Below are 21052 nucleotides of genomic sequence, written 5' to 3'. Positions count from 1 at the left end.
TGTTCTTCCTGATAGGTTCAGCTAAAACTCCCAAACATACATAAAACTTAGTGAACAGTAGAGAAAAGAAAACAGGGGGCTGGGGATTTAGCTCAGTGACATTAGCGCCTGCCTTGCAAGCGCGTGGTCATGAGTTCGATCCCTGGTACCGGTAAAAAAAAAAAAAAAAAGAAAAAAGAAAGCAGCAGGTGGAACTCTCCAGACCTAAAGAATGACACAGTGATGAACTACTCCAACTTTTCTTTATCTTTAGTCCATAATTTGAGCTGAAAATCCTAGTAACCCACATGCGCCAATGGGTACTGATAGAAAAACTCCAATAAAAGCCTGATCTCTTTACCAAAATACTAGGATGGGAGGGTACTATTTCACCCTAAGCACTATAGGAAAAAAAAACCCTGATCACTCTCAATCTCACATCCTCAAACCCGGTATAATGAGGCGCCATAACACTCCAGCTGTGATGGTATCAGGGTAAGCTAGGTCTAGTGTTAAGACTAAGATTTACAGTCAGGCTTTTATTTCCACAAGATGGTTAGCTACCCCTCCTTCCTTCTACAGTGTTCAATGGGGGGAAGCCTAGACTTCCACTTCTACCTAGGAGGTAGGAGAAAAGAGATGAGCTTGCTTTTTCCTGTTGGAAGAGACCTAGTGGAGAATGAACACTTTCACAGTTGCCCAGCAGTGATGTCTTCGTTTCCAACCCTTTCTCTGTTTCCCTAGGGTTATCAGTGGAGGCTCTTTGGCTAGTAGCAGTGAGGCCTTCATACCACCCTCAGCCAGAAAGTTGTCATTGAGGGTATAGTAGTCAACCAGAGCTTCATCCTACTCAAGTATCAAAGATCCATCCAATCTCTGGTATCTGGAGGTTGAGTAAAGGACCTGAACTTTATTCCACCTTGCAATAATGAAATGGCACCTCTCATCTTCCTTCCTTCCATGGAGCAGGCCCAAACAAAACCAGCTAACTTAGAAGATTTAAAGAAGATGTACACTTTCAGAACATAATCAAAATGTCCAGATTTCGCTTGAAAATTGTGCAATTGCAAATTAGGCAGATCTGAAATGAAAGCAACAATGAGACTGTCACCAAAAATGACATATTAATGTTAACATGTGATAAAGATTATGAAGCAACTATCCTAAAAAGCTTAAAACATAATTATGATTCTACTTCAAAGAAATGAAAAAACAGAAAGTCTTACAAAAAGAAAAAGTCTGCAAAAACAGAAAATTTGCAGAGCCAGATAGAGAGCTGAAAAATCTCAATACATGGGGTTAAGTGCAGAATGGGAGAGACAGACAAATGAATCAGTAATCTGAGTGACACAGTAGAGATTTCCAAATCTGAACAACAGAAATAAGTTGACTAAAATAAAATGACAGTCTCTCAGGGACCTGTGGAACTATAACAAAAGACCTAACATTCATGCCCTCAAAAATCTCTCAGAAGTAAAGGAATACCTACCTGGAAAATAACTCAAAGAAAGAATGACTGAAAACTTCCTCATATTTGACAAAAGGGGTAAACTTGAAGACTCAGCAAACTTAGTAAACTCCAAAGAAGATAAACTAAAGAAGTCCATAACAAGACATATCATCAGTAAATTTCTGAAAGTTAAAGAGAAGCAATCTTGAAACAGGTTAAAAAAAAAACTACACCATAGAATAGGGAAACAATTGAAGGAAGCAAGTTTTAAAATCAGAAATCATGAAGGCAAGAATTGACACATTTATCAAGCACTGAAAGAAAGTGACTTTTTTTAGGGAACCTTAGACATCTCATGTCAGAACTTTTGTTTGGATTTTTACTGTTATATTTCTCAATTGAACAGTTATGTTCAGTGGAAGAATTTGTCATATATATATTTTTTTTCTCATATATTCAGTAGGGAGAATTTATTCAGACACGTAGAAGTCCACTGAGCACAATGAACTTCTCTTATGTTCTTAACAGTGCTTTTGCTTCAGCAGGACTCAGTGTATTCAGTGTGCACACCAGAAGGTGACACGAAATGGGGGTTGGAGTCATTGTGATTAATCTGAACGTGTTGCAAACCCAAGGAGAGGCTAAAAGTTGTGGTATGTGAGTCAGAATGAGTAGAACCAAGCTGAGCTACACTAAAAAATTGGCAGCAGAGTTTGGGTCGAACAGTCACATTTTCCAAATAACCTGTAGCTCGTTGATGACAGTTTTTTGATAATCAGAAACCCATATTTCCCTCTCCAGTGTATAGTCATGCTGATACTTGATTTTTTTAGGCTAAAACAGGACTTGTTGATTTGCAAATGATGATACAAATCACCAAACTATATTGAATGTAGTTCAAAATAATACTTGTATATTTCTGACAGACATTGTAGATGTCAACCAAATGTGGACCAAAATTCCAGTAATAGGAGTAGCCACTTTTGCTGGAACTTCTGTAAACTGTAAGAATAAAAGAGAAAGTCCACATTTTCAGGGAAATGTATTTTAGAGAAACGATTCAAAGAGAGATCCAGAACAACTGGCAGTTGTGGTGAATACATTGCCACAGATAGTCACTTTGCACTGGCTTAAGGGTTGGTGCCATGAAGAACATTCAGGAGGCACAAATAACAAATTATGTTTCAAAAAGTCAGTGGCTGGTAGTGCTGATGGTAACATGCTGCAGTGTGTCTTGGAATAAATATCCTTTGGGAGAGGTAAAAAATTGCCTCAAATAAAATCACTAAATACTAAATAAAAATAAATAGAACAAAATTCTATTTGTTTTTGTGTACTGCTTTTCCAATTTTATTGGAAGCTACATACTAACGACACATATATTAGTGATTTTTGTTGCTTAAACATAAAATATCCTAAGTTTTCTACTTAATCCATCTTTGAAAAGTTTAAACCACTTAGGTTTGTTTAAGCCACTTAGGTTTAATAGTTTCTACTCCTAGGATGGATTTGAGTAATTCATTTGGATTTTTAAGAAACAGCTATTATTTTACTGAATGTGCCATTTAAAAAAAATTAATGTAGTGGTTAAAATAACTTGATGCTAGTTTTCCTATAAAAAGTAAGAAAAAATTTCTCATCTGTTGTTGATACAGTGACTTTTTCTTTCATTGTTCTTTGTTCTTATTGTGTGTTAGTTGTTGTATGTATATGTTTCTATTGTGCATATATGTGAACCTTCTATTTATGTGTTCTTCTAATGTGTATGCCTTATTGTGTACCTGTGCTGAGAATCAGTCTCAGCCTTATGCATGCTAGGCAGGTGCTATACCTAACACAGTTATTAAAATGTCCAAGTGTGTGTGTGTATGTATGTGGTTTTTTGAGGCATAGTCACAGTGCAGTACAGACTGACTTGGATCTCACTGTATAGCCCAGACTGGCCTTGAACTCGTGGCCATACTCCTGCCTCAGCCACCAAAGTGCTGGAATTACAGGTGTGCATCACCACAGTCAGCTAGTAAAATACCCAATTAAGATGAACTCCTTCCCTTTCTTGAATAATCCCTGGAATAATTTGGTTTTTTACAAAATTCAGAACAAAGATGATCAATATTTGTCTTCTAAATTCGCTTACCATAAGTTCCTTGCTGCTTATATAACATACCATAGCCAAAATGCAACCAATAATAGCTTTGTGAACAACTTTACATCTTTAGCTAAATTCCCCCCCCCCCCCAAACACATATATATTTTGTACAGTTTCCATTCGGATCATGTCTTAAGCCTATTTATTTACAAAGTTATTTATCAAATCAGTTACTAGATTTTTTCATTTTTACAGTTGGTTAAGAATTTCATCCTGCACTGATAGATAGGCATCTCCTTTGTTGGTCTTGTTTGTATTATTTATAGAAATCATTAACCAATATTAAAAAAGCGTAAGACTGATTTTCTTTACCCTGAAACAGTGAATAGAATTGTCCATCTTAGAAAGCAGCCCAGTATTCTGACCTGTCAAGTTGAGACTCTATGCAAAATCTTTTTTTCTCTTCAATAAAACTTAAAATAAGTATCGCATATTTTTCCTACTTAAAATAAGTATCACTTATTTTTCCAAGTTAACAGTTGCACAAGCTGCTTTTAAGAACAACCCCAGGTTTTGGTGTTCTGAAGGAAATCTAGTTTTCTGTTTTCAGTGTCTTTAGTGTTTCTCAAAGTTAACTAATTTCTAGTATTTCAGGTAATCTGTATTTTTGCAGACTTATTTTAAACATGGATTTCTAAATGTGATTTTTTGCATGGGATCGTAACAGTCATTGGTCTTGTTTTTAACTCATTTAAACTCCACACAAAACTGTAAGTTACTTTGTGTTAGACTTTAAATTTTTAAGTTAATTAATGTCAAATAGATACTAAGAAATATAGGTGGGAGGTAAATCCAAACTCTGAAGCACGTAAGGATTTCTTTTCTTTTTTTTTCTTTTCTTTTCTTTTCTTTTCTTTTCTTTTCTTTTCTTTTCTTTTCTTTTCTTTTCCCAACCACCTTAAATGGCTTTTGGACATTTTTCATGAATTAATGCTATGGGATTTCATTTATTTTTTAAAAGACAGTTCTAGATATACATTTTGGCTTGGACACAGCTCCAGGCCTAATTCTTGCTGGTCTTTGGAACTTAGCATTCCTTTTTTTCTCTTATTGTTTCCTGTTTGTATTTTTTAGATTATCTGGGTGGCTTTGATGGTATTCTTTGACTCTGCTTCCTATAGTTTCTTCTACATCACACATGGCAGCAGCTTTGAGATACTATTTTTATTCTCCGTCTAGATCCTTCAACTGATTTCTAACTCCAAAACAGACTTTTTATGTAACTATTTCTGATTGTTTTTTGCCTACCAAAATGATTAACATACTTATTGTCTTGAAGCATAGCACAATTTCTTAATCCAGTTACTTTATTTTAATACTTTGTACTCATTTATTTACTTGCAGTACTGAATGAAATACTATTAATTTTGTATTATATTTTTTAAAACTATAAAAACAAAAAGTTTAATTCAGATAAAATCTGTGGAAGTTGGTAATAAAAATGTTTAGTATGTTGTGAAAATGTCAGGTAACACCGTAGTATGGTTACTATTTTTGTGTACACATTTACAATATAAACTAATTATAGAAAAGTTGTAGAATAAAATACAGTGTTTCCCCACCAATACTCAAAACAACTGATACAGATCTTTCCTAATCTGCCTCTCATAGATAACCAATAAAGATACATAAATTGATCATTTAATTTACTCTCCTGAAATGTACTGGTTCCTTTAGCTGTTACACTTTTGTCACAGGGCTTTGGTACTTTTTGTTTTCTCTCTCCCTCTCCCTTTCCCTCTACCTCTCTACCTCTCTACCTCTCACCTCTCTACCTCTTTCCCTCTCTCTTTTTCTTTCTGGTGCCAGGGATTGAACTCACAACCTCATGCTTGCCAGGCAGGCATTTATGCCGCTGAGCTAAAGCCCCCGGCCCTTTTTGTTTTCTCTTAAGCAGGACATACTCTCACTCTATCAGACAGTCCTTGCTTTATTTCATTTAATCAGTTCTTCCTATTGCCGATTGAGCATTTCTAATCTGAAAATCCAAAATCCAGACTCTAAAACTTTTTCAGTTCTGATGTTATAAGTAGAAAATTCCACACCTGACCTTATGTGACAGATCACAGTCAAAACACAGGCACACTGTAAACATTGTATTAAATTATCTTCAGGCTCTGATTATATGATATGGACAGGCCTGCAACATAAATGAAATATGTTTTTAGACTTGGATCCTATCTTTGTGATATCTCTTTGGGTGCTATATATGCCAACTTTCCAAATTCCCCCCCAAAAAATCTGAAATCTAAACACTTCTAGTTTTAAGGACTTCCAAGTGAGGGACACTCAATTTATAATTACTTGTAGATGCCACATAATTTTCTGTCATAGGAAATCCAGCTTTATAATTTGTATAATTAACTCTTACAAGGGTCTTAAGGGGAAAAAAGTTCATCTCACTGTTATAATCCTGGCATGTAGTGTGCTAGAAAATGATTATTTGTTGAATTAACACATTTAGAAATATAGGGAAAATATGTAAATGAGCAGTCCACAAAAGGAGAAATGCAAGTAAATATTTCTTAATATTTTAACCTCTTGCATTAGTAGGAAATATAAATTAAGGCAGTGACACAGCATGGTATCTCCATTGTACTGGGGAACACTTTAAAGAATGATGATACTGAACTGTGTGTTGAAGAGCATGGATGTAAAGAGAATAGTATTAGATAACACTGATCAAACCAGCAGTGGTGGCACACACCTGTGATCTTAACACTCCGGGAGGCTGAAGCAGGAGCATTGAAATTTAGACCCCTGCCTGGGCAATTCATTGACATGGAACTCTGTCTTAAAATTAAAAATAAACAAAGGACTTGGATGTAGCTCCATGTGAAGACCCTGGGCTCAATTCCCCAGTAATACAAAAACAAAACAAAACAAAAAATAACACCAAATAATGAAATAGTGTAGGATATTTTTAAACTGTTAGGAGGGAAGAATTGTATTCCAGCTCATTATAGTAATCCTACTATTTTTTGTTTCATTAAAGTGACTGTGTATGTCTGTGTGCATGTGTATAAATTCATAGTAAATGTACTGGAAAGATTTTTCCCTTCTTTTGTTAGTTATTGTGTCTGAAAGGAGAACATGATAATGGAGAGGCATAAATGACTTCTGGGACTCCCCTTTGTAGACTTTTTCTTTTATTAGTCTATAAAAGTACAAGTGAGTTAAATTGATGAGGAATATTTTTAAAGGCCCATTTTTTATATATGGGAAACAAAAATCTAGGATAACAAAACTGGTTTGATCTAGAACCACAGGTAGTTTCATATTTACTGGAGCCTAAAATGTACTACAGAAAGAATTAAACTGAAAAAGAAGGCAAGGGTGTATCACTCAGGGCCATAGATGTTTTCTTATATTGTAATGCCATTAAACAAATTCTTAACTTGGGAATTGACATTGGCAATGTTGATAAATGACTCTTGGGAATGTGTGGTAAGAGATTACTAACTTTTTTGTGTCTGGATCCCTTTGGTACGTTTGAAGAATCCCTTTGTATACTTTTTTAGAACTGTGTTTTAAATGTATAAGATAAAATAAAAATTAATTCAAAAAACAAAATATAATTGTTCTTTGCCACCCAAGTTTAATTTGAAATTTGAAAGCCAATTATATTGGAATTCATTTTACAGAATAATTAGGAAAACAATATTTGCAGTATAGTTACACATCTGCTCTTTCTTTCATTTGTTTTGTTTTTTATGGTGCTGAGGTTTGAATGTTGAGCTCATCCCTTGTCACTTTTTAAGATAGGGTCTTTCAAAAATTGCCTAGACTTAGCTCCAATTTAGGATCCTGCTGCCTTGACCTCCTAGAGTGCTGAGATTGCAGGTGTGTGCCACTACACCTAGCCAAAATTGAATTTCTTATGATTCTTGTGAATTTTATGTATGAACCAAGAGTTAAGAATTTTTATTTATGATGATGAGGCTAGAAGCATGGAGATTATTTAAGAGATCAGTATATTTGGAGATAATGAAAATTTTGATGGAAGCATATATTGTCTTTGCTTAATCAACTTTCCTTTGACTTTACAGGTTTTTGATTGGTCAGGGAGCACATGTAGGAGCTGTCAACAGTGAAGGAGACACACCTTTAGATATTGCAGAGGAGGAAGCAATGGAAGAGTTACTTCAAAATGAAGTTAACCGGCAAGGTAACGTACAAAGCAACCTAAATGGAAAAAAATCGTAAAAACTGCTTTAGAAAAAATATAATCTTGGTTTTCCAATAAAAGTATTTGTAAATATTGAAGGATAATAATTTGAAAGGAAAAAATCATCAATAATTTGCACAGTAATTCTATTTTTCAAAAAATAAGTGATTCTCCACTCTATCTTTTTAATATCTTAAAAACAAGAAAATATCACAGGTTGCGAGTTAGGGCTTAAAATTATGTGAAGTAAATGTTGTAGAGCAAAATGCAGCAGACAAAGGGGAGAGAAAGTACACAGAGTAGTTGTAACAGGTTGCAAATTTAGATACAATGCTAAGAAAGGCCTTCCTGATAAGCCTGCATTTAGACTGAGATCTGAATGAGATGAGACAATGAGTCCTGTGAATCTGGAAAAAACAAAAAGCACTAAGGATGAGAAAGTATCTGTTAACATTTTAGAGAAGCTGCAAGTGGTCATCAATGATTAGAGCAGGCAGAGCAAAGATCCTACTTTCAGATGAGGACATACAAATAGCAGAAGGCAGTATCTTGAAAAGCCTTGAGAGCCATTGATGAGAGATTAGCTTTTGACCTGAATGAAGTAGGATGCTATTAGAAGGTTTAAAGCAGAGGAATAACATGTCTGACTGACTTATAGGAAGGATCTCAGGGGGTTGTGTTGGGAATAGATTGTAGGGAGGCAAAATCAGAAATAAACTAGGAGAATAGTTAAATAGTTGTAATAATACAGTAAAGAGAAAGTAAACTTAGAGTTGAGTTATAAGTACGTTAGAATTGAAGAAATGTTGGATTATAGTTGTATTTTGTTTTGTTTCTTTGTACTGAGGATCAAACTCACCACCTTGCACTTGCCAGGCAGGCACTGACACTGCTGAGCTAAACTCCCAGTCCTATAGTTGTATTTTGAAAGCTTGGCCAAGTTATGTAAGAAACAGTCCAACTTGTTTCCCTCACAAGCACACTGGGATCATTCTGAAAAATAAATACAGACATGTATTAATGACTGTGTTAATGACAAAATTCTGTTCCTATGACTAGTTGTTAAATGAATTGGTGACTAAGTGAGAAATTGTGTAAAGTATGTACAGGGTACTAGTAATTCAGAACAAAGAAATTGTCAAAGGAAACTCAAACTTGATGACTTCACTTTTTATCTGCATAACTTAAAAAAGCAATGCTATAATGTACAACAATATAAAATTACAGTGCTTTGCTGCACAGTACAATCATCAAGTATTATAGCACGGTATAAATAAAGCGTAGTGTACACCAAAAAAAAAAAAATTAAGTCTCTGTAAGATGTACAGATCTATATAGGAAAAAGATTGCTTGTAAGTCCAAGTAGTCATTGAATATGTGTATATGTCAAATGCTTAGATATGCAGTAGGTACAAAGATGCTAACTATTATTACCAGTTCTCATTCTGGTAATAGTAAAACTGATTCTGCTTCTCTTTTCCTGCTTTTTGGGATAGATACTATCATCAGTTCCATCTTACAAATGAAGAAACTGAAGCATAGTATGAGTTAAATGTCTTGCCCAAGTAATATATGTAATAAGTGATTCAAACTTAACCAGTGTATACTCACTATACGATTTTTAACACATCTCCCAAAAAGTTTGGAGTGTTCTCAATATCACTGACAAGTCAAGGTACTGTAAGGTTGTGAGAGGTATTTATGTCTTTGGCATTTTTGATTTTTGAATTTAGCAAGGTCTGTATATTCCAGTCATTTGAATTTTTCTTAAAAATTAAGAAAAATATTTTCTTTTCTAACTTTTCTTAAATTTATCAGTTTCCCTTCAGATATATTTTAAATTTGGGTCTCTTGTTTTATACATAAATAAAAGATACAGAATAAGCATCACTTGGAAATGGAAGGGTGTAATTGCTTGTAACAGGCACAGGTAGCATGAAATCAGAGAAAAAAAGAAATTGTTTTTAAATTCAGAGAAAGCAATAGCAAAAATAAGATTTAAGATGTAGATAGTAGAACTATAATAAAGTGATACATGTGTTTTTTAATTGTTTTTATTTTTGTTTTTTCAGTATGGTGATTGAATCTAGGATCTTCATACTAAGCTGCATCCTCAGCCCTTTTTTAAAATTTTATTTTGAGACAGGATATCACTAAGTCACTAAATTTGCGCAAGTTGGGCTTGACTTTAGAGTCCTTCTGCCTCAGCCTCCTAAAGTGCTGGGGATTAGAGGCATATGTTACCATGCCCAGCAGGAGGCATATGTTTTAAAGGCATAGTAAAAGAATAAAGTATAAAATGGTAGAAAATAAATTCAGTAAAAAAAATTGTTATTAATGTATTGCAAGTATAGCTTTATAATTCCTTTTATTAGAAGGCATGTTAAAGTATGGTGATTATCTTTTGATGACATTTTTGTTATGTAATATTGCTATCACTTAGAAGCAGTGGCTTATTATTAATTTATTTTTGGTTTTTTGAGGCAGGATATCACAGTAGAGTCCTTGCAGGCTTGAACTTGCTTTATAACCCAGACTGACTGACCTCAAATTTATAATCCCTATGTCTTAGCCTGATTAGAGTTGGAATTACAGATGTGCATCACCAAACCTAGCATATTGTATTTTTATAAAAAATGTAGTAGAGTGTGTTGATTGCATACGTGTAGGATATAGAATTGATTGTGTTTATGCAGTCTGGAAAATACTTTTCTAAATTTGTTTCAGATGCGGCCGTGAAATATCTCTAGTTTTAAGACAACTTTTCCTCTACTTACATAATCTTGAGGTTTTAAAATATATTTGAACTATTGTCTAGCAAATGGTCATATGCTAAGCAAGGTAAATGCATCCTGTAGGTTAATAAGAGTCTGATAAAATGACATTACAGCAAGAAATGAAGTGAGTGATCACATTTTGGGAAGATTTCAGGCAGAAGGAAGGAAATATTAGTAGGCTCTGAGGTGAAAGCCTGCCAGGTAGTAGCTTGTACAACAGCATAGAGCTTATGCACTTGGCAAATTATATGGAAATATAAATTGTTAGATCACTTAATGATTATAGAAATGAAGTTAAAAATGCATTGAGACCAGGTCATAAAAGGCTATATTACACTATGAGCTTGAATTTTGTCTTGTATTAGGTGAGCAGCCATTGACATCTATGGTATAAAGATGATCATAGTTTTTTTTTTCATTCTGGCATAGTGGAGGTAATTAATTGGCAACAATTGAGGCTGAATGAGTTTTAAGGATCAGTGGTAACAGTCAAAGTGAGATACAAGGTGTGAACTATAGTTAAGTAGTGATAAAAGCAGTCTGGAAGACATCTTGAAATCTGGTAGTTAATTGATTGGAAAGTGAGAATAAATTAAAGGGTGGAATTCAGATGACTCCCAGGTTGCAGGGTAAATTGTGGTATCTAGTACAGAAAGTATAAGATAGACACTAAGGGGGCTGGGGATTTAGCTCAGTGGCATAAGCGCCTGCCTTGCAAGCAGGCAGTCGTGAGTTCGATCCCTGGTACCGATAAAAAGGAAAAAGACAAAAAAAAAAAAAAAAAAAAAGATAGACACTAAGAAGATTAGTTAGGGAAAAATTAGGTTAAGATTTTAGCACTTAATTTGATATGGCCAAGTTGTATTATTTTATTATTTCGTTCACTATTTTCTATTCTGGCTCATACAACCATCTTATGGCTTGGTATTTCTAATTAAATGTCTGTAGAACATCAAACTTAATATTTATGAAATTCAAGATTTCAATCTTTTCACGTGTTCAGCCTAGAAACCTAGTTTTTTTACTTCTCAGTTTCCCCTGTGTCCATATTAGTATCTATATCCAAACCAATGCAAATTCTGTACTTTGAAGAATCCAGAATCTAATTACTTCATTACTGTTACTGCTACCACTCTCTAATTCTAGTTACCTTTATATATTATTGCAGTATTCTCTAATTTAGTTTCTTAACTTGAAATCTTAACTTTTCAGCCTTACGATGCTCTTAAATTAATTCAAAACCCTTGTCTCTCTTCATTGTCATGCTAACTACTATATAGATGAGTTGCTCTTCTTCTATACAAAACATTCCAAGCAGGCTTTCACCTCAGAGCCTAATACTTCCTTCCTTCTGCCTGAAATCTTCCCAAAATGTGATCGCTCACTTCATTTCTTGCTGTAATATCATTTTATCAGACTCTTATCAACCTACATAAAACCCCTTATTGCCATTTTTCTTTTTATTTCACAGCCTAATCATCTGTCATAAAATAAATTCACTTCTATTTTCAAGCACTTAATGAAGTACTGTAGCTGACACATAGTGGGCTCTCGGTACATACTGGATTGATAGATGGGTAGGTGCATGGATAGAAATATGTGTGGGTGGGTGCAAGATCTTGACTGTATAGTTGTATACATGTATATAGACAGAGATACAAAATGAGGAATTAAAAATCTATTAAATTTTTATTATTTTATTTATTCATTTAGTAAAAATTTGCTGACTCAGTTTCAAGAATTTTGCCAGAATCGGGGTTATAAGATTAAAAGGCAGTACACCATTGCCTTTAAATAGCTCAGACTTATGAACTATCTTTGCTCCTTATATACAAATTACAGATTGTGAATGGTGTTGTGTTATGTTGTTATTTATTAAATAATCAGCAGTTAAAACCATGAGACAGCATGGAAATTTTCATGTGTTTCAGTATTGTCTTTAATAATTTAATTTTTTCTCAAGATACAGAGCTCTTTGAAGGTAGGAATTAGAGTCCCTATTAATTTTTTATTCTTCCCACTTCTACCATCTCAGCCTAGCATAGTGTTTATAAATGGTCATCTATATAACTTGTTACATGAAAAATCCTAATGGTATGAAGACTATACTGTGTTAAAAAAAGAAAAGAAATTTAGAGAGGAAGAAAAGGGATTTTGATTTTAGATTTGGTAAATTTTAGGTGAAATCAGGTCCTTAAAATTCTGGGTGTGGTGAAACAAACCTGTAAGCCCAGCCCTTCGGAGGCTGAGGATGGTTGTGAGTTCAAGACACAGCTTTGGCTACAAAGTGAGCTCAAGGCCAGCCTGAACTGCATAGTAAGACCCTGTCTCAAAAAGACAAAAAAATTAAGTATTCAGTAATCATTTATATTTACATGTCTTTAGCAGGCTTGCATTCAGAAAACTGGTTAAAACAGAAGACACCAATTTGAGAATTACTCACTTGTAATTGTTTTAAGGAAACCATTTTCCCAACAGGTTGCAGTCTTAGTCACCTTTCTTATCACTGAGACAAAATATCAAACCCATAACTTAAAGGAGAAGTTTATTTTGGCTCACAGTTAAAGTCTATGGTCATCTGACAATAGGATAGGAAACCACATTGCAGCCAGGAAACAGAGAAAGATGGGAAGAGCAGTAGAGGGATACATACCGTTCCAAGCATATTTCTGGTGACCCATCTCTTCTTAACAGATCCTCACCTCCCAACAAGCACAGCCAGTGAACTCACCAGTGAATGAATCTATTAATACATACAATGCTCCTCAATCGAGCCACCTTCCAAAAGCCCTGCCTCTGCATGTATGAGGGTTTTGGGGGTCATTCTTAACAGATATTATACCTTAGAAAATATTCAAGGTTTTAAAAACCAAATAAATAATATGAAAAAGCAAAAAGAAAACCAAAATAATAAAATAAAAACTAATCAATAGAGAAAGCTAACAAGCTATTTATAGTGTTCCCATATTGATTTATTTAACCAATTAAACAATCCCTTTTGAAAAAATATAGCTTCGCTTTTCATTTTGATTTAAACTTAAAATATGTATAAAAATAATTTTATTTAACATAGAAGTAGAACATTTGCTATTAGAGAAAAATGCAACCATTTTTTTTAATCAGGGGTTGATATAGAAGCAGCTCGAAAGGAGGAAGAACGGATAATGCTTAGAGATGCAAGGCAGTGGTTGAACAGTGGCCATATAAACGATGTCCGGCACGCGAAATCTGGAGGTACAGCACTTCATGTTGCAGCCGCTAAAGGCTATACAGAAGTTTTAAAGTAAGTATTGTTTTTCATAGAATTGTGTTATACATGGTTTGTTTTCTTTAGTTCTTTATAATTTTTCTTAATTCTCTGCACACATTATTTTGAAATAGTTTATAAAGGAGTAATTTAACGACCACTTTCAAAAAGAACTAGGTTGAACATGATTGCTTTTTTGTTTCTAAAGTTCTTTCACTCAAACTTTGGCAGTTCCGCTCTTGTTCTTTTTTCAGTTGGCATTTTACTCATAAGTTGAATCTAAATGTCAGTCAACCATTATGTTGGGCAAATTATTACAGAGTCATTTTAAGGTTCCCAAATTCCCAAACTGGTTGCTGAAACTAAGAGCAATATTGTACAAACTTATCAAACGGAGAGCTTACTATCTGTTGAATATTTATTTTCATGTAATTTATCTAAAATACAGTTTTCTTTTTTACTACAGCAGCATGAGAACTCAGAATGCTAATGGTATAATGCTATTTAGCTAGCAGCAGTGTGACTTTATTGAGCTATATATTGGTCACCCACTTGCTTTGACACAGTTTCTTTATGTCACAATGTGAATGAGAGAGAGAGAGAGAGTGTGTGTGTGTGTGTGTGTGTGTGTGTGTGTGTGTGTGTGTGAATATGTGCTCCTTTTACTTACGCAGTGTCAAAGGCTTGCTGACTATATAAAAAAATTATTCAGTGCTTAACTTTTTTTATATAGATTTGAAAGGAATAAAGCCAGCCCTCAGCAAGATTTGCACTTTTGGGGGGATCTGCACTCTATATCACTTGTAATACAGTTGCACGTCTAACGTTAATGTCTTCCTTATCAGTAAAAACAGTAAATGGGTCACCTGTCCCAAGTTTCTTATTTTTTTTCAGTTTTTTCTTACTCACTAACATAAGCTTTCTCTTGGAAGAAAACATTGTTTTTTTAATTAGTGCTCTTTTCACTCAGCTATTTCTTTCTAATCTAAAATTTCTCAAATTCTTACTAGTCATAAAATGAGTAGGGTGAGTTATTAGTAGCAATTTTTTAAAAAAGTATCCATATCAAAAAGCTGGGTTTTTGAGAGAATAAACAAATTGACAAACCTCTAGCTAACTTAATCAAGAAAAAGAAAGAAAAAAAAACCCAAATTCACACAATAAGTACTGAAAAGGGAGAAATTACTGTAGATCCCATGGAAATTCAAAAGATCATGAATAACTACTTTGAAAATCTCTACTCACATAGGGTGGAAAACAGAGGAAATGGACAGATTTCTAGAAACATATGAACTACCAAAGCTTAACCAAGAAGATATAATAGTTTTGAATAACCCAATATCAGCTATTGAAATAGAAAATGTAGGTAAAAGCTTACCAACAAAGAAAAGCCCAGGTCCTAGTGGATTCACAGCTGAAATCTACAAGAAATTTAGAGAAGATTTGATGCCAATACTCCTCAAACTCTTTAATGAAATTGAAAAGGAAGCAGTCCTCCCTAAATCATTCCTGGAGGCAAGTATTACTCTGATACCAAAACCAAAGAGAGGCCCAACCAAAAAGGAGAACTATATGCCAGTCTCACTAATGAAAATTGATGCAAAGATTCTCAATAAAATACTGTCAAATAGAATGCGGCAAATCATCAAGAAGATTGTACATCACGACCAAGTGTGATTCATTCCAGGAATGCAGGGATAGTTTAACATACACAAATCAATAAGTGTAATACACCGCGTCAGCAGAGCCAAAAACAAAAACCACATGGTCATCTCAATGGATGCAGAAAAAGCTTTTGATAAAGTCCAACACTTGTTCATGATAAAAACCCTTCAAAAACTCAGAATACATAGTGTCTACCTCCATCTCATAAAGATCTATGACAAACCAACAGCCAACATTATACTAAATGGACAAAAATGAAAAGCTTTCACTGTAAAATCAGGACCAAGACAAGGATGTCCACTGTCACCACTCCTATTCAATATAGTTCTGGAAATACTAGCCAGGGCAATCAGGACAGGAGAGAGAAATAAAAGGAATAAGACAGGAAAGGAAGAAGTTAGACAACTATCACTATTTGCAGATGACATGGTACTTCATAGAGAAGATCCAAAAAAATCTGTTAAAATTTGTTTATTACCTAATAAAAATAATAAATTCAACAGTGTAGCTGGATACCAAGTCAGTACTCAAAAATCATATCATTCCTGTACACAAAAAAACTCACCGATAGAAAAATTATAGAAATATCCTCTTTCTCAATAGCATCTAACAAATGAAATATTTAGCAATCAGCCTAAGAATGTAAAAGACCTACATGCTGAAAATTATGCTACACTAAAAAAAGATGATTAAAGAGGATATTAGAAAATGGAAGGATATTCCTTGCTCTTGGCTAGGAAGAACCAACATTGTGAAAATGGCCATAATCCCCAAACTGTTATACAGATTTAATGCAATCCCAATCAAAATACCATTAACATTCCTAGAGAAAACACTCCTAAAATTCATTTGGAAACAGAAGAAACCTAGAATAGCAAAGGCAACTCTGGGCAACAAAGGCAAGGCAGAAGGCATCTCAGTTCCTGAGTTGAAACTATACTGCAAAGCGATAGAATCAGCATGATACTGACAAAGAAATAGACTTGAGGATCAATGGAACTTATTAGAAGATGTAAACACAACTACAAAGACACTCAGCCACCTTATATTAGACAAAGGGACTACACATGTTCACTGGAAGGATAGCCTCTTTAATAAATGATGTTGGAAAAATTGGCTCTCCACATGCTGAAGACTAAAACTAGACCCATGCCTATTACCATGCACAAAACTAAAATCTAAATGGATCAAAGATCTGAATATTAAAACAAACACTAAATTTACTGGAAGACAAGGTAGGTAGAAATCTTGGAGATATAGGGGTAGGCAGAGAATTTATGAACAAAATGTGAACTGCACAGGAAACACTTCAAAGAATCAAAAACTGGGATCTCATATTACTGAAAAGTTTCTGCACTTCAAAAAAAAATCACCAACAAAGTAAAAGGAAAACCCATAGAATGGAAGAGAAGTATAGCCAGCAATGCCTCAGACAAAGGACTTATATCCAGAACATATAAAGAATTGAAAAACATCAAGCCCCCAAATGCAAAGACCCTCTCCAAAAATGGGCATCTGAGATGAACACACATTTCTCATGAAGATACACAAATGGCAAATGAATACATGAAGAAATGTTCACCATCACTGGTCAAGAAATGCAAATTAAAACAGCATTGAGATTTCATCTCACTCTGGAAAGAATGGCTGCCATCAAGAAATCAACTCATAACACATGTTGGCGAGGCTACAGGGCAAAAGGAATGCTTGTCCACTGTTGGTGAGAGTAGACTGGTGCAGTCACTATGGAAATCATATGGAGATTTCTAAGAAGACTAGGATTGGAAGTTCCATTCAATCCAGCTATTGCCCTCCTGGATATTTTCCCAGAAAAACTGAAAAGGTCATGTCACAGTGATATATGTACACCCATGTTTATAGCAGCACAATTTGTAATAGTTAAATCTTGGAAACAACCAAAATGCCCATCCACTGCAGAATGGATGAGAAAGATGTATTTTTATACAATGGAATATTACTCAGCTATATAAAAGGATGATCTTGAGGCCTTCATAGATAAATGGAGGCAACTTGAGACTATCTTCATACGTAAAATAAATAAGAATCATATTTATAAATATCACATTGCGTCTCTAGTATAAAAACTAATAACTGTAGGAGTAATAAAACCCAAAGTGTACAATTGCTATTGTTAAAAAAGAAGAAAAGAAAGTGCTCTAGGGGCTGGGGATTTAGCTCAGTGGCATAAGGACCTGCCTGGCAAATGTGAGGTTGTGAGTTCAATCCCTGGTACCAACAAAAAAAAAAAAAAAAAGAAAGTGCTCTAAAGAATACAACTGCATGTATGTTTAAGTGTATAAGATAGATAACCAGATTACTAAGTTTTTATTGGATCATTGAGCTGAACTGTTTGTAGTCTCACTGTTTGAATGTCCACTTTATATGCTTTTAAGTTTTTACTTGAACAACTGTTTCTAAGACGACATTATGTAATTTATCACCTAGTGATTTCTTAGTGTTTTTTAAATTCTGTATTTCTACTCTTTGTTTTGCTTTTTTTCTCTTTAAATAAAATTTTTAAAAAATGTTTTCATATAGTAGAGGTAAGAATTGTTTAAAACTCTTCTGTAAACGTATGGATATGGATTGCATTGTGAAATGAGTTTCTATATAATGCTTCTAGAAGAGTTTTGTAATTTATCAGAGTTCTTAAAATCCTTTATTAATGTTCTCAGTAGGAATCAGGATAAATGTTTAACTTCTCAACTTAGCAAATAAGACATTTTATCATCTAGGCGCACTACCTGTTCTTTTAAACTAAGCTGTCACTATCGTACTTCAAACATGCATTATATCAAACATACATGCTTAAGCTTTAAGCTTTAAAGTTGTCATGATGTCTTAATTCTGAACCTACTCTTGTTTTTGTCTTGTGACTTAACTGTCATCTCTTTAACTTGGAGGCAGATTTAATTTGATCCTTTCACAAACTTGAAGTGTGTTAAAAATATGGGAAAAAATCCACATCATTCATAATTAAATACAAAAATAGCTACAGTATGTTGCCATTTTTAAATCATATTGTGAACATCAAACATTTGGCCTACTCTGTGGTAAAGTGTAGGAGAAAAGGAACTTTTACATATTGGTGGAGATATAAGTGACAATTGAGAAAATTCTGTCAAATAGTCTAGCTCAGCAATTATGCCTTTGACTTTTTACAGATATGCTTACCTCTATAGGAAAACGAATTTGGTAATAGCATTATTATAATAGAAGCAAAATGGTTTAATAAAGCGTAATATACCCTTTCACTGGAATGTTCCACAGTAATTAAAACATGAATGAGAGTCTCCTTTAACATTGTTATGGAAAGTACACTGGAGCATATTATGAAATGTCAAAATGAATGATAGGAGTGCATATTATTAGTTTTTGTTTTTAAGTTTAAAAACTGTATTTGAACATGAAATTCAATAAGGAGTTACTCAAAATTAATAATAATATTATCCACAGAGAGGAGAAGCTCTGAAATGTTTTGTAGTAGAAGACTGTCCTGCCTTTATATTTTTTTGTACATGTGTGTTTGTATGGTTGACATAAATGCATAACTGAATGGAAGGAGTCTAGGCAAAATGTAATCACTCCCCCAAAATACATAATTCTTTTTAACTTTATTTTGATGATTTTCAGATCTAGCCTTCATTTCCATCACAGAACTGTCCTTGAAGGTTGATTTGTTGTTTTTCTTGATTTTTTTTATCTTCCATTATAGGCTCCTTGAATATAGGTTCTGTTAGTTTTTTCCTTTGTTTCTCAAAAATGTACTGTTGTGCTTGGTTTATATAGAGAATCATGTTTGTTGAACGGTAATCTACTTTCTTAGTTGTCTCTTGCCTCTACACAGAGTCCCAATTTCTTACAATTTTATGTTGCTTATATATTTAACATTATTATAGTTTAACGGGATATATTTTTCTTGTTTTATATTCTAGTATTATTTCTATCTCTCTCAATACAATGTATGATAATATACACAATAATAAAAGTATTTCTTTACTCTGAATCTTTTATCTGTTAGCCTTTTCTTTACATTATGGCTTTTAAATGTTGCTTTGTTGATGGGTGTGAGGCAGTAATACAAGAATCACAAAGGGGACTTCATTAAGATACAGATTAATAGGGCCCCAACATGTGATGGAGCTGGAGAATTTTGTTTTTTTCCTAAGTAAGTTCTTCAGATGGTTTTCTTATGGAGTCAGAATTGGAGACAGCTGCTTCAATTATTGTTAGGAAGTAGATATCACTTCTTAAAAATAAAGAGGGGTTTATATATTAGCTATCACTACCACTTTCTGTAGGTAAAAAGAAGCCCCTTCTCAAGCTCAACTTCTTGGAAAGTAAGGTAAAAATATACTAGATTTCATGAATTGTAAAGTATTTAGCATTCGCCTGTGTGTGGAGCTGTGCTTTGTGCAACTTACAGACACATTCCTTGCTCTCTTTGAACATATTTTCTAAATAAAGGTTTATGGCATTATGTAGTTAAAAGGGCATACTAACATATATTTATGCCGCTCTGCATTTTATTTAAAATTTATTACTGTTAGCTAGCTTGCTGATGATTGGAATATCTGCTTTTTTACTCCCGCAGAAAAATAAACTCAATCCATTGGAATATGTATTTTGCTTTATTTGTTTCTAAGATTCACATTCTCTTGGTTTTTTGGTTTTGTTTTTTAATTTGTCATGGAAGATCATCATAGTTCATGAAAGCTTTCATGAACTAACTCTTCAACTACAAGGCAACAAAAAATTACAAGTTTGGTTCCAGTATGTTTTTTAGAACACATGTAGCCCATCACATGGATGCCAAAAGGTAGTTCCTGAAGCACATCAATTTTATATGCAATTTAATCATTCAGTTTTTGAACTTATATTAAAAAATTATTTTCTCTGAAAATTTCACTTACAAGTGATACTAACAAGAATTAATCTGTGTTACAAACTGTTTTTAGTGGTCAATGGAAATAAAGTAAAATTGCCTTTTTGTGGCAGTGACTTAAGATCCTCTTGCATTTTCCTGAAAGTTACTTTCTGTTTGTCCTGCTTAATTTCCTAGAGGGTAAGGGAACTCTAAAAAGAACTATCTTGCAAATTTTGGATAAATTGCATGGTAGAAAGCTATTAATCATATTTGTGAATTCTAGACTTTAATAATTATCTAATTCACTCTAAATTTCTTCAGACTTTTGATACAGGCAGGCTATGATGTGAATATTAAAGATTATGATGGCTGGACACCTCTTCATGCTGCAGCTCATTGGGGTAAAGAAGAAGCATGCCGAATTTTAGTGGACAATCTATGTGATATGGAGATGGTCAACAAAGTGGTAGGCCTTCTTTTTTTTCAATGCAAAGTGCTATTTATTGGTCTGTTACACTGGTGAGTGTAGTTTCTGAGGCAAAAAATCATACACTGCTCCTCACAAAACCACTGAGTCACAAAGGCAGGCACACAACAACTACCTGTGCTTGGTGGAGACCAAGAACTCATGGATGATAGGGGATGGCAGTGGGTTGGGCTGGCCCCCAAAAGACTTTTGAAAATGTATTTAAAATATAGAAATGAAATTTGTCTCAAGAGTACAAGAAT

General features: G+C 33.9%; 1 protein-coding gene across 5 annotated transcripts in view; it reads left to right on the top strand.

Moving 5' to 3' along the window:
* The window catches only part of Ppp1r12a (protein phosphatase 1 regulatory subunit 12A), a 144310-nt gene that overhangs the window by 66035 nt on the left and 57223 nt on the right, over positions 1-21052 (top strand). For all 5 annotated transcript variants that reach the window (XM_063255196.1, XM_003475941.5, XM_023567697.2 and 2 more), the window contains exons 3-5: positions 7628-7746; positions 13647-13806; positions 20645-20789. In XM_063255196.1, the coding sequence (XP_063111266.1) occupies positions 7628-7746; positions 13647-13806; positions 20645-20789 (424 nt within the window). The remainder of the gene's footprint in view (positions 1-7627; positions 7747-13646; positions 13807-20644; positions 20790-21052) is intronic.

The sequence above is a fragment of the Cavia porcellus genome, unplaced genomic scaffold, assembly GCF_034190915.1.
Source record: "Cavia porcellus strain 051 isolate PalLab524CR breed Dunkin Hartley unplaced genomic scaffold, mCavPor4.1 scaffold_8, whole genome shotgun sequence".
Taxonomy (NCBI): Eukaryota; Metazoa; Chordata; class Mammalia; order Rodentia; family Caviidae; genus Cavia; species Cavia porcellus.
Note: the sequence above shows the minus strand (reverse complement) of the source record. Positions and strands in the feature narration are given on the sequence as shown.